We start from the raw sequence: 14,247 nt of genomic DNA, 5'->3' as shown, positions 1-14,247 counted from the left end.
TGCTCTATGAAACTGCATTATTTGAAAAAATATTGACCATGTTTTCAGTATGAAAATGCCTTTTACATCTTTCCTTAATAAAAAGAGAAAAAAAATTAATAGTTTTGGCTAAGAGGACACTAGAACAGTAAGAGTGATTAGAGCATTCTGTGTTTTGGTGAGAAAAATTGAAACAAATTCTATGTTTATGACTTCATCTATTATTGATCACATAAGTTTTGAAAGTATTTATGTTTTAATTATTAACTAATAGCAAGTAGGGACTAAGGGTGAGTGATTACTAGAATTTGATAATCAATTAATTGGTGAGCTCATTAATTGATTACATTCAGTTGTTTGCCTATTCTTACATGTGACTTGGATAGTAGGAGTACTCAAAAATAGTAATCATTGGAAGAATTGAATTGTGATACCAATTGATTAAGCGGACAACTTTGAATTAATCAGTAATAATAATGAGATATCATAGTAGCAATATTTCAATTACTTTGATAATTGGAATAATCAGAATAGTAATAATTGAAAACAGTTATTTTGATTAGTTGATTATTTTTGTGACATTAATCAATTTAATCATAATTTTGATTAATAGATTATTTTATGTAACATTAATAGCTGTAAGTGATGTTCATAGATAATTGGTTATATTGATTAATTGTGTTAATTGCCCAACTTTAATAGGGCATAGGGAAGGTAGGTAGGATAGGTGGAGGGACAGCAATGTGATTTATGTATGTTAACATTGATGTAATTCACAAAACATGTTTATGAAAGTATAGTATTTCCCATATCATGGCAGATCAAACTTTATCCAACATGTAAATCAATGGATAAGTTATCTTTCTTGTATGTATACCAATATTATGGCCATTTGCTAAAATGTGTGACAGATTAAACAAGTCACTCAAGTATGATAATGTACTTAATTGGTTTCGTATCTTTTCTATTACTCTGATGAATATGCTCAAAATTCTATGAGATTTTTAGCATTAGGTTCAAACAAAGGTGTTTTTCAAATAGTTTAGTAATTTTGGATAAGTGACACAAACACTGGCAATGACTGCAGACAAATGCCGTGTAAAAAAAGAAAGTTAAATAATATAACACTGTGGGACTTGTACACTTATATTAAAGAGGTATAGACATGTGACTTTGCAGTTAACTCAGAAAATTTATAAAAATGTTTAGAACTGAAATTTTTGTACTTCAACAAGTCATAAAATTGAAACATAAATTTACAGAAATCTCACATACCAAGCAGTGAAATTGATTAGGGTACTGTAGTTTTTTATTATAAAATATATAAAAAAATTAGTTTTGCATACTTTTTAATGAAAACATGTTAAACATTGATAGTTCACTATTTAATAATATGATATTTCAAATATTTGTGAAAGGAGAAGCATTCACAATCATTGGGCATTGGGATCCTTATTTCCATATGGTTCCAGAATTTTTGTAAAGGAAGTTGTAATAGTCCATGAACATGGCTGATTGTTCTCTATCACATTTGGGGGCAGTTTGTGAGTTGTGTTAGATTTTAGATCTAATCAAGAGCTTATCAAAAATATATGATAGCAATGTGGCGGATATAGTTCTTTTTGTGAAATTCAAGTTGGCTGCTAAACAACAAATAAGCAATTTACAGTGTATATTTCTATACCACAAAATCTAATGGTTTATGAGTCATCTTTGTTATTTGGGGAAGTGGAAGGAAAGTCAAAATGTGAAAATTACTTATTAATGTTCTAAGGGTACCATTTTACAGGTCATTATCTATGGGTATAGCATGAATTATTATTATAATATGACCAGAGAAGCTGTGGGAAAAATGACTGGAGAGTGTGACTACAAAGTATAAATTTCATGATAAAACAAAAGTTGAAGACATTCTCAAATATGGCAAATATGAGAATGAAAGCAAAGGGTAAGGAGAAACTCCTTTGTAAAATGTCCCTGTTAGCTGAGACTGCAAAAGACCTACACATGTAAAATGTTCTTTGTCATTCTCTTGAGCCTCTGTCAACACCTGAAATCAATGAAGGAAAGCCAACAAAGCAATTCTAGCAAGAGAGTTATAGAAAGAAGAACCTGTTGCTGAGACCATTCCTCAGCCCACGGTAACAACTATTTATGCTAAAGTATTGGTTCATAAAGTAAAAAAAGAGACCAAAAAACTTTTGTACAGGTTGAATCTTCAGTCTTGTTAACAGCCCTTAAAGAAAATGTCCAAAGTTCAAGAATTAATATATTTAGTGTGTACTTAGAACAGAGAATCAAGGATTCTATAAGACTAAACCAATCTCAATAATTAGGAGTTCAGTACAAGAACAGTTTGGGGCCAAATAGTTCACCAGCAGAAAAAGTTTTTGCAAAGTATTGACAACAAAACAGCACAGATTCACATCTTGCTCAATGAATGGAGAAAACCAAGCACTCAAGAACTGAACACAGATGACAAAGTGCTCTTTACTAACACATGATTAGAAGTTCTATGAAATAACAAAGAGCATCAGTGAGGAGGTGCTCGATTTAGAGTCACACCAATAAGAAGCAAATATAAAGCTTTCTACTACATGCTTCTGATGCTTCAAAATTGGGAGCAGAGTAGTTATTGTTACTTCTGAGGATATTGATGTTTCTGCTCTTACTTGCCATCAGTGTCATCACTAATGCACTTCTAGGATTCCACTAGAATTTCATGCTTTCACATGCTGTGATTCTCTCAATACCTTTGCTGGGCATGGAAACATTTGTGCTTTGAAAATGTTTAAAATGGACAAATCGGTACAAAATATTTCTTGGGAAGTTGGCTAAGAATGAAATCTTTCTCCAGTTCCATTCTTCAAACATGAAAAGTTTTTTTGTCTGTTGTAAGGATCAAAGTATGATGATATCAAGGTGAATAACTTTTGTTACTAGTTATTCTGCAGTAGGAAAGGTGAGATTGAGTAACTTCAGCTATTCCCATATTCTGACTGTCTGTTTAAACATTCATAGTGAACCAACCACCATACAGACATATAGAAGAGATGCTTGGAAAGCAGGTCTTACATTCCAAGTCCCACTTGCTTTGGGTGGAAGTTTGAGTCTGGAAGTGGCCAAAATAAAAACTGACTATAAACTGTAAAGACTATCCATCCAGTTTATAGTAAGTTTCAGCACCTGAAACAATGCTGGAACTTCTGGTCTGCAACTGTGCAAGATCCTTAGCAAGTACTTAGACACATGCAAACTCAAGCCTTTTGTAAATCAAGAAAGTAAGAAAAATGACAGTGATTTTGATCTTTTCAGTGACAATGAACTTGATGAGTAGTGATCTAATACAAGTAATAGATGTAAGCCAATATAAGTTGAAAATATTATTGTTTATTCACAGCAGTGCATTGATTCTCTCATAATTAATCTAACATATTTCAAAATGTATTATTTCCTTCAGATATGCTTGTCTTTAAATCATAGTGGTTGTATGATATTACTTCTAAAAAATAAATAAAATGCGTTGTTATGCATAGATTTATCCTGTAAAGTGATTAAAGTGTTTGTTTTCTATAAAAAATGTTGTTGTTATTATTAAATTTGTCCTAATTGTTATTTAAAATTAATTTAGAATGATTCTCTGTTCATATAATGAAAAGACTTTTTGTGTAGTACTAGTTTTTCATCAGTATGGTGTGCATGGGTGTTTATGAGTGGTAGATTTTCATATAAAGCTACTCAATCACAGCTGCTATCAAATATTTGTCTCACCTTCAGGTACAGTGCTTTATTTATTTATTTTTTTAATTTGCCTCTATGGGTGGTACCAATTGGTCAAAATTTGGTTACTAGGTTTCTGGAATATAAATGGGGGGGGGGAGGATCATAAATAGATTGTGAAACTGAAATGGCTTAATTAGTTTGTTGTCTAGGAGAGGAAGGGCAGTCCAGTACTCAGAGAAAATTTTTTGAAAAAAAAAAGACTGTGTATACCCAATCCATCTGCTTTCCCCAGGATCTTCCCATGGTTTCAATGGAAAACTTTTGTCAGACAATTTGCTTCCCTAAGCTTTTGATAAGTCAGTAAACCTTAAATCTTTTTATACAAGATTTCATGCTTTATGCCAAAAACAAACATATTTTCATATGTCTGCCTCATTAATACTTCCTGGAAATGTGCACATTTCAACTTTGTACTCTATGGAGGACTTGAACTTCCAAAACCTTAAAGGTGTTTTCTATGAATCTCCTTGATAAAAGCAATTGCTTGGTATTGACAGTGTTACTCAGGGGCAAAGCCAATGTAAGGGATATTGTGCCCGTGGTTTATCTGTATTGTGGTGTCTACTTTAGGATTTCATCTTTGCCAGGACATATCTTTGCTCTTTCCTACACAACATGAGCATCATGTACTAAAATCAATTGGTAACGACTAGGATTCCATTGATAAAAGTATTGCATGTGTAGATTTATTATAGTGCTTGGTAGGTTATATGAATTTGTTATAAATATAAATCATTTAATATTGCTAGGCTTTTGTAAAAGTGGGCTGGAGTGGCTTTATATATAAGGTATGAACTGCAGCTTGTTAGGATCCCAACATAAAAATGGTAATCAAGAGGTTGGATCTATATGGATTACAATCAGGGGTTTCAGAGGTAGACATTTTTAAATGGCAGTGGTTATAGGTCACCTTATCAGACAAAAAAGGTCAAGGAAAAATTGTATAATAAGATCAGTATGACTATTAATAAGAACACTGAGACAATTATTATTTCAAACACAATGATAGAGATTGTATGGAGTCAAATAGAGAGAGATTTTTCAAATTTATACTGAATGGTTTTATAAATAAAATGAACAGAGAACCAACCAGAGAGGTGCCATTTTAAATTTATTGTTAACTAAACATATTGCTGCAAATTTGGGCCATAGACAAGGTTTATTATTAGTCAATTAGGGTAATGAATTAAAAAGGTGCTGTAGGACAGATTTGGGAAATTTTTGAAATTAATTGCTTTTGATTCCAGATAGTCATGTCCAAAAAGAGGAAAAGGATAACAGAGAACATCAAACCTAATTGGCTTACTAAAGTTGTACTGTAAAATAGAGAATCAGGGATAAATATCTTAAATTTAAGAAATTTATATCAACAGATATATTGAAATATTTACAGAACTATAAGAAGCCTAGGAATTTAGTTAAAAATAAAGTGGGGGAAATTCAAAAATATTTATGAGAAACAGCCAATTATAGGTGATAATGTTGTATGTTAAAACTAAGAGCAAGGATTGTCTAAGCATGTTAACCCTTTCCAAACCAGGGGATTGTTATTGACATCCACTGATTTTTTTCCTTCTCACAATGGAAATACTTAACCAATTTACATGAAACTTGGAGCAAACTTAATAACTAATAACTAGTTTCAGCTAAAAAAGTCATAATTTTATATGCTTTTACTTTTCCTATATTTTTTATTTTGTGATATTTCCAAACTTTTGTTTTGAGATACTGTTATAGAAAAACATTAGACACTTCTTTTTATCTTAGAACTTAATTTTTTTTTGTTGATAACAAATTTCTATTTCATATATCTAATGAGCTTCAATTTGATTGATATTCATTAATATATTTATTTTGATTATTACAATAGTCACCACTTCCTGCTATAAATCATAAAAGCCACTGCAGAAACTTACAAAGATTATTTGGTGACCCAGGACCTGATCTTTGAAAATGATGTCATGTCAGGCTAGGTTGAAGTCAACCTGCATCTAATAAATATACTTTATTTTCAATTCATTTTAAGTTTTTTTCATTTATGTGTGTTGTTAGTATTGCATTTATAGGTGCCAGTGCAATGGTGTCTACCAAACCAGAAGTACTGATGTTTTTTATAATAACAGACTGAACTGTCTGTATTTTAATTTTTGGTATGAGGTATGTTTTTGACATACATGAAAGATTGGTGTGTGTTTGAAAAATGATGTATTTAAAAAACTAAATCCAGTCACATCCACAACTGGCAATTATGTGAAATGTCATTTTTGAAACCATAATCCTTGAAATTTATCTCAGTACTTACAGTGTTGTATAATTAATCATTGAGGTTTTGTTTCTCAGATATTATGTTTGAAAATTGATTCACAACTTGAAATACCAAGCATTTTAAACTGTATATGTAAAAGTATGAATTTTTTTATTTATACTAAGTTATTTTGTTTTTTTTAAGTGGCATAATGATCTTATTAGTGAGTAAGTATTGTTTTTGTGTGGAAATACACAAAATAGATAAATTACCCATTATTCATTGTTACTTGTATTGCATTATATACAGTATTTTGATTTCTTTGTAAAGATAAAAGATGTATATATATATATATTGGTGAGAAAACAAAAAGCTAATATTACACATGTGATGTATCTATTAGTACAAAAGTAATATCTATTTAAATTTTATTTTAAACACATCAGTTTTGCTAGAAAATGAAAAATTTTTTATTTCTAAAAACAGTGTTTTTCTTTTTGCTAAATAATTGTAGTTATGATATAGTATAATTTGTCTTAAGTGTTTGGAATTTTTATGCTAAGACTGAATGAAATGACTGTGAAGCACAAAACGTATTGAGTTGTTTTGATTCTGAGGTTGAGATGGAACATATATGGTCAAAAGTATAATTAACAGTGAGAGTACCCAACTAATGAATCGATGAATCACAATTATTATGTTTCATGATTTTATATTCTCCCAGTAATAACGGCATATTAAATTAGCTTTATTAATTACTGGGTTAATTTTAAGTTCAGATCTATGAAGGTAGCTTGTTTTGGTCAAAAGTTATTGATAATCACACAAAAATTTACATACTCCTAAGGCATTTTGATGATTTTCTACTCAACTTTAAGCTGTGTTGGGCAATCTTGTTTTATTATGGTTTTAGTAACATTGCAGACTATTTCTTGTTATTTGAAACTACATCATGGATCATTTTGGAATAAAGTGTACAACCTGTAGAGGAGAATAATTCATTTAATAAAATAATTGATACAGAAAAATATAAGAAGAGGATTTCAATTGTATATTTTTGCAGTATTTAGTTATGACAAACTTTTGTTTTCTGTGTTTATGCATTTAATTAGGAAAATATTTTCTTTATATAGATGGATTTTTTGTTTGTCGTGCATCTCAGAATGTGTTCAAGAGCACTAAAAAATTCAAAATCCAGTGGCTAAATAATGACAACAATGCTAGTGTTTATTCTCCAGATTTCTTTGACTTCACTAGTAAGTATCATTGTTCTTCCATTACATTTATTATGTACCTTCTAGAAATTTAGTCTATACAAAAGGCTTTTAGCTCTAGGAAACTATTGCCATATGTATATATATTTTGAGGAATACTCATTCAAACTCAAGGTAGGTCCTATAATTCATTGTAGATGGTTACACTTTTAATGATATGCTTTTGTGGTATGCAGATATCATATATCCCATTCTATTATATTATGTAACTCTGTAATATAGTGACAAAATTAAAAAAAAATTCCTTTAGTTCTAGTTCAGAGTTTGATAACTTATATGTAAATCATGTGCTGATTTAGCCCTAGGTGTTATCTCTATAGCATGAATTAGTCTAGAAAATTTTATGCTGCTTAATGTAGCCAATTCTGCCCTAAGAGTGAGCTGATTATTTGACAATTGTTACATGGAGCAAAGATACTACTGGCTGCCTGTAATCTATTTTGTGATTGGTTTGCTATAGCAAGAGAAAGTGGACCATGAGAGTAGATTTGGTGCTTTTAGACAGATTTTTCTTCTTAAAAAGAACCAGGACTTACTTGTGATATTTTGCCTACATTTCTTTGTTTTAGTGCAGACATAATTCCTCTGTATGTGTTTGCATGTGTTTTGTTCTCAAGTTTAAAAATAATACTTGAACCTCATTTTTATTTTATTTTAATCTCATTGCAATTTTCTTTGCATTTAATTTTATAAGCTCTTTCATTTTAAATCAATAAATCTTCACTCCTAGCTTCCATTTCATCTATACTTGTGTAATGGGTAGCACCCTGGTGGGCTTAATTGTTGGAGTTTCAATTAGAACTACTCGTTACACCAAATTTATTTATTGGAGGATTTGTCGTGACGAGTGGAGCCACAAGTCGCAAACTTGAGGAAGTTTATGGTTAGACTAAAGAAATAGAGACTCAGGCCAATGGTGAACACTTAAAATAACATTTATTTAACATTTAACAACTTCTCCAAAACATTACACATCTTAAACATTAGTTCTATTGAGTTAATACTTATATATCGTATTAAACACTTTTATCTAGATACATTTACTATCTTCTATGACTTCTACACTAGATGATTAAGAGAGAGAGATTATACTTACTGTAGAGTTGGGTTGTTAGAATTCTTAACTACGTTTGTCATCTTCATTGTCATCTCTTCAGCCTGGAGAACTTCTTGATCCCTGGAGGTACTTTTCTTCAGTCCCAGAGAATGTAACATTTTAACCTCTGACATGGGTTTTTAAACTAACTTTTCTCTGTATTATTTCGACCCACTAAATAGGGCACAGCGTCACCCACAAGTAGTCCTGTGCTCCTATTGGATACTTTAGGAGAATTCCCGGTCTAAACCAGGACCATAACCAAAACTCTCAAGTAATTGGTCACAGATAAGTGGTGTTAGCAAGCTGCCTATTCACTTGTACTGCTACACCCATGTGCTGTAACTAATACCACCTCAAAGTGCCGATATGATTCACCAAACCAAACTTTTCTGTAGCTTTCTTAGTTCTAAGAGGTTGAGGTCAGTAATTCTTCAACTTGTCACAAGTACTAGTGTTTTCATCTTGTTCCCAGGCAACGTTTCTTACTAACTATGCCACTGACCTTGGTTACTAGTTCTCAAACTCGTTTCACGAGCTTATTTCGTAATATTACGTGTTTTGTTGCTTGTTTCTAGGCAACACTCCTTACATGACTAATTATCGAGCTCATCTCACATGCTTATTTCATAATACAGGCATCCTCTTGTCGCCTCTTTTTTATATATCCTTGACTACTCGCTTATACTAAGAACCTTTTAAGTTTTATTCTATGTATTTTCAACTACTAAAACTCTGAAGCACTTGCAGAATTTCCTCGAAAATTTTCAAGTTGCTTCATCCATCCCTCCCTCCTTAGAAAAAATGTGTTACTTGTAACAAAATTTATTATCCAGCTCACTATCTCCATCTCTCTTCATCAGCCAATGCTTACATTACTGAAGCATATTCATGTATATATATATATATATACGATTATACATGAGGGATTATATAGGTAAAACATATAAAATTTTATCCTGATAAACATAACTAACAATTTAAAACCACTACATATAACAAGGTAACATTAGGTTATTACAACAAAATACAAGTTTTTATTCACTCTAAAAATAGTTTCTAAAGTTCTGGAACACATCCCAATTGCTGGTGGCTACAAAGCACACACTTTCCAATAAGCGAAATGTTTGTGGGGGTAACAGTGATAATCGTACGTTATCTGTTAACTGCAGTCCAGATGTCTATATGGTGGGCATCCCTATTCTTCTACATCTTGGCATGGAATACCTAGTTGTCTCTGCAACAGCTGTGCCTTTTCTCTGCTCTTGGTGTATATCTTCACATAGTCCTGCCTTATCCCCTGGCGAATCTTTAAGAAGTCCAACATAGAATAGTCTCCATCAGTCCAACGGAGGCCGTGGAGATACACAGTACACCACAAGATGTGTCTTTTATCAGTATCACTCAGGCGATCCTCAGGATATGGAGACCTGAAGCAATAGACGTCAGTCCACCCTGAACGACAGTCTTTAATAGCCAACTCCTTTATTGTATATCGTCCATTAATTCTAAAACCTTCCACCTCTACGATGATGGCTCTTTGTCCTTGTTTCCAATCATTATTATAAGAAAATTGTTATTACTTGTCCCAGTTAAGGCTTATTCAGTCACTTCACTCGTTCTTTTGTTCATCTCAGTCACACGCATGTCCTTCTGGTACATCTGGCTACTCGTCGTGCTCTTTATTCAAATCACTTCAATCACTCTATTCAGAACACTTCAATTCACTAGCACACTATCAATACTTGTCATCCATTGATAGAAGTTTCCGTGTAGCTTATTTCTGGGTTCGTTGTAATGTCTAACTATCCATCTTTGTCTCTTGGTGTTGTGATCACTGTCTATCATTTTTGTCTTTTCTTGAACTTTTCTTACTTCCAGTCATTGTCTATTATTTTTGTCTTTTCTTGAACTCTCTATGCCTAATAATTTTGACTAATATCATCTTTTAGAAATCAACTAACCTCACCAATTGGTTATATCTAAATATTTTTGTAATCCTCTATATAATGAAGTTATACCCTTATTAGATGGGGCCTACTCATTCAGTTCTACTATTTCAGTAGCTTCTGAATATTCAGACATTTCATTATTGCCTGTTCTTGCCTCACCCTCCATGGACTACAGATCAGTTTGCATCAGCTTACCATCAGGCTGACTGCCTGTTTCTCAACTCTCAACAGTTGGGGTCGATTTTACCTGTCTGGGGGGCAGACCCTGATTTTCCTGTGCATTTAACCCATGCCCAGTTTTCATGCCTTCATCTTACCCTTACTTCTTTTCTATGGTATTTATCTACTATCCATTTCCTTTCCAAGAGAATCCACCGAGACCCTGGGGTTTTTTCGAGGAAAAGCCTATTATTAACTCCACTTTGCCTAGATTATCATCTTTGGCTCTTGCTTTACATGGTTTCTCTGTTGTTGGGATCTTCCGGGTAGAGGTGTCTTTGTCCCAGGTTCATTTGCCACCCCCTTTTCTTAGGGATTTATGTATGACCCCTTTTATTTGGTGGTATGTTTTCAATCATGTACGTGAAACTTTGGAATCATGTGTGGAGTCTGTGTATCAACACTACCCTTTCCTCTTTAGTAGCATTTTTGTCGCAGTCAGAGCCAAGACATGCTCCTATTCTTGTTTCCTGTCTTAGCCCTTCTCAACCTTTACATGTTCCTCCTTCCAGGGGTTTCTCATCTCATTGTATTATTGAACGTAGATGGGCACATTGACAACAGTACTGTGGAATACCCAGTGGATTCTGGGCCAGTGGAAGCTTGATTTCACAACTTTGTTCATCTTTGGTGATCTTTCACCACATATATGTGGGTTCTTTGGGTTTTATTAGAGGGACTTGTCCTTCAATTTCCCCCCCCCCCCCTTTATCTCAGGTACCCATTTCTTTCCCCATGCCTTTGGATCCTACCACCAACCAGCATCTGTCTAAAGGTGGTACAAGATCTTCTGTCTCAACAGGCCATTGAACCTGATCATCATTTTTTTCCAGGCTTTTATTTCAGGCTGTTTGTTGTCCCCAAGAAAATTAGAGACTGGCAGTCTGTAATAGATTTTCTCAATTAATTAATTTCTTAATTTCTCAATCTGCTCTGTTTCACTATGGAGTCGTTTCTCACCCTCAGGTAAGCTTTTTCTCCAGGTTTATGAATGACCAAGATGGACATTTTGAATGCTTATTTGCATATCCCGATATCTCGTCAGTCATGACCCTATCTTCAGTTTGTTCACCATGGGGTGGTTTATCGGTTTCATGCACTGCCCTTTGGACTTCCTTCAGCCCTGGATGATTTTGTTGGGTAGTCAGAGCACTGGGTCATCACTTACATACCCTTGGATTGCCGTTTCATCATTATATGGATGACTGACTACTGTTAGCTCATTTCGAACAGGAGTCCACCCATCATGCTCAACAGCTGCTCCTGGAGGTGGCTTGAGTGGGCTGGTTAAACAAGTTGGAGAAGTCATTCCTGTGACCTACCCAATATCTTGACCACATGGGTGTTTTTGTCAGCACCCATCTCAGTTGGGCCCAACCATCTCGATATTGTTAAATGGAGCTTTTAGTTCTCCATGTTCTTACTGCTCCTTCTATGAGGTTCTATCTTTTTGGAGATGTGGTCTTCCATAGCTGTCCTCATCCCTTTAGGTCAGGCTCATATGCAGGCTCTTCACAACCAGTGGAATCTTGCGAGGGATCCTTGGACTGCTCTTATCATTCCTCCTACCCTGGTGGATGATCTGCATTGGTGGTTGGACAAGACTCACACATCAGCGAGTGTTCTAGTTCCTCCTCCTCGTTGAGATTTACACATTTTCATGGATGTATCCCTTCAGGGATGAGGAGCGTGAATCGACCAACAGGAAGCTTCAAGGTGTTGGTCTGTGGCTGAGAGTTTTTGTCATATAAACACCCTAGAGCTTCTCGCTGTATGTTATGGTTTGGTTCATTTTTTCCATCTGGTCAGAAATTATTTGGTAATGATCCATTTGACAATTCTACAGTGGTTGCTTATCTCAATCACCAGTGCAGCAGCTGTTCTCGATCCCTCTCTGTTCATATGTTTGATCTTTTTGGGGCCCGCATGCTAAATATTCATATCATTTCATGTCATGTTCTGGGTGCTTTCAACCTTGTAGATTGGCTTTCCTGTCCAGATAAAATCTATCTGATGGAGTGGTCTCTTGATCCTCATGTTTTCCAGTGGCTTTGCCTTCAGTGTGGTACTTCTCACATTAATTCCTTTGCCACATCACTCAACCACAAATTGCCTTTATTTTGGTATCCAGTACCTTATCCTCTTTCTATGGCTGTCAATACTTTCAGCTAGGACTGGACCAACAAATACCTTTATGTCTATCCTCCCATTTCACTCCATATTAAGTCTTTCTGATTGTTCCTTACTCTCTGAATCGGCTGTGGTTTCCACAGCTTTATCAGCTTCAACTTATCCCTCTATTACCTCTATTGAATGATTTTTAAGATTTTTTTCCCATAAATTTGCCTCTGGTTGTGATTCTTCAGACAAGATGGAATCCTTATCAGGTGAATTATTTTCTGTTACTTGGTTAGTTAACTGTTGTATTCACAACAGGTATTTCTATAAAGCTCATCATCCATTTTATGAGTTATAGGGGTATCTTGGGTCATGAAATAATTTGATTTAATAAACAATTAATAAAAAATTTAACATATTTCCTTATAATATGAGACTATATGTTTTAATGAATTCATCCATTAAGGACATTTACATGTTACTTATGTATGTACCTCTGCAATTGTTCTAGGCAAAAGTCCATCTTCTGCTCTGGTGCATAATGAGAAAGTGATGCCTTCTGGAAGTGGGCAGAAGCTGACATCTTATAGCTGCTTTTTCCATCTCCATGTGTACCATTTTTCAAGTGTTATTTTATAACTCCAACCAGGGAGGAGAACACCTTACTTCTTTGTATTTATCTTTTTTAACCTATTTGGTGTTTCAATTTCAATGTCCTCGATCTGTACAGCTCGTCCTTGGGATTGCATGGGTCTTTCATTTTTTCTGGTTGGTTTTGTGTTTTTGTTTGTAACTTGAGTGTAGATGTATGGGGCCTTAGCCTCAGGGACATGTCCAGTCAGTAGCTGTTACTTGTCTATTCGTCTGAGAATCTGCCACTACAGATACAGGACAACACATTGCAACCTGATCTTCACTACCTGTAGTGCCATCTTCTATAATCACAGCTGAATATGTGATGGTTCCACCAGTAAATACATATTGTCTGACATTCCTTTTTATATATTATTTGACCCTTTCAATGTGGCTGGGATGTATATTTCCCAGTGCTCCCACCCCCTTACACTGCGACTGAAACAAATGTTTCCCATTGGCATTCAGAATTGCTGCGTATGACATTGAGTGTAAAATGAGTTTGAAAGTATTTATTGGCATCCCACCCGATGTTGATATATGGTTCCCTCTTTGTTATACACTCAGACCTTCAGTAACCAATAAGATGCTTAAGAGCTTCAGTGAATGGGTTAACTCTTTCAACTGGGCTCGGCCCCTGGGATGGACCTCATAACCATTTTGTGCTTGTTATAGTTTTCATGATATAACTTTTAAATTAGTAAGCGAATGTTAACGAAATTTGGCAGTATATCAATAAACATTACAATGCTTTCATATGCAAAATATCTTATTTTTCTATTAAGTCTTAAGGTTTGTAAAGCAGTGTTTCTCTCATGTCCTTTTTTTTTCTTTTCTACATCTTGCCAATTTATCAATCAAAGTAATTTTCATTTTAAGATTAAAAATACTTTTATGCATCAGAAAATTTTGAAATTTCATATGTAAAAATCTTTATAATGTCCAGAT

The 14,247-nt window shown here is 34.0% G+C and overlaps 1 protein-coding gene across 1 annotated transcript in view; it reads left to right on the top strand.

Annotated features, from left to right (window-relative positions):
* Window positions 1-14,247, top strand: part of LOC106460507 — a gene marked incomplete at its 3' end in the record, with an annotated part of 66,006 nt that overhangs the window by 29,175 nt on the left and 22,584 nt on the right. The window contains exon 4 of the mRNA XM_022387257.1: window positions 7,141-7,263. Coding sequence (XP_022242965.1) covers window positions 7,141-7,263 — 123 coding nt within the window. The remainder of the gene's footprint in view (window positions 1-7,140; window positions 7,264-14,247) is intronic.

Source organism: Limulus polyphemus, unplaced genomic scaffold (assembly GCF_000517525.1).
Source record: "Limulus polyphemus unplaced genomic scaffold, Limulus_polyphemus-2.1.2 Scaffold783, whole genome shotgun sequence".
Classification (NCBI taxonomy): domain Eukaryota; kingdom Metazoa; phylum Arthropoda; class Merostomata; order Xiphosura; family Limulidae; genus Limulus; species Limulus polyphemus.
This window is presented reverse-complemented; position numbering and strand designations above follow the sequence as displayed.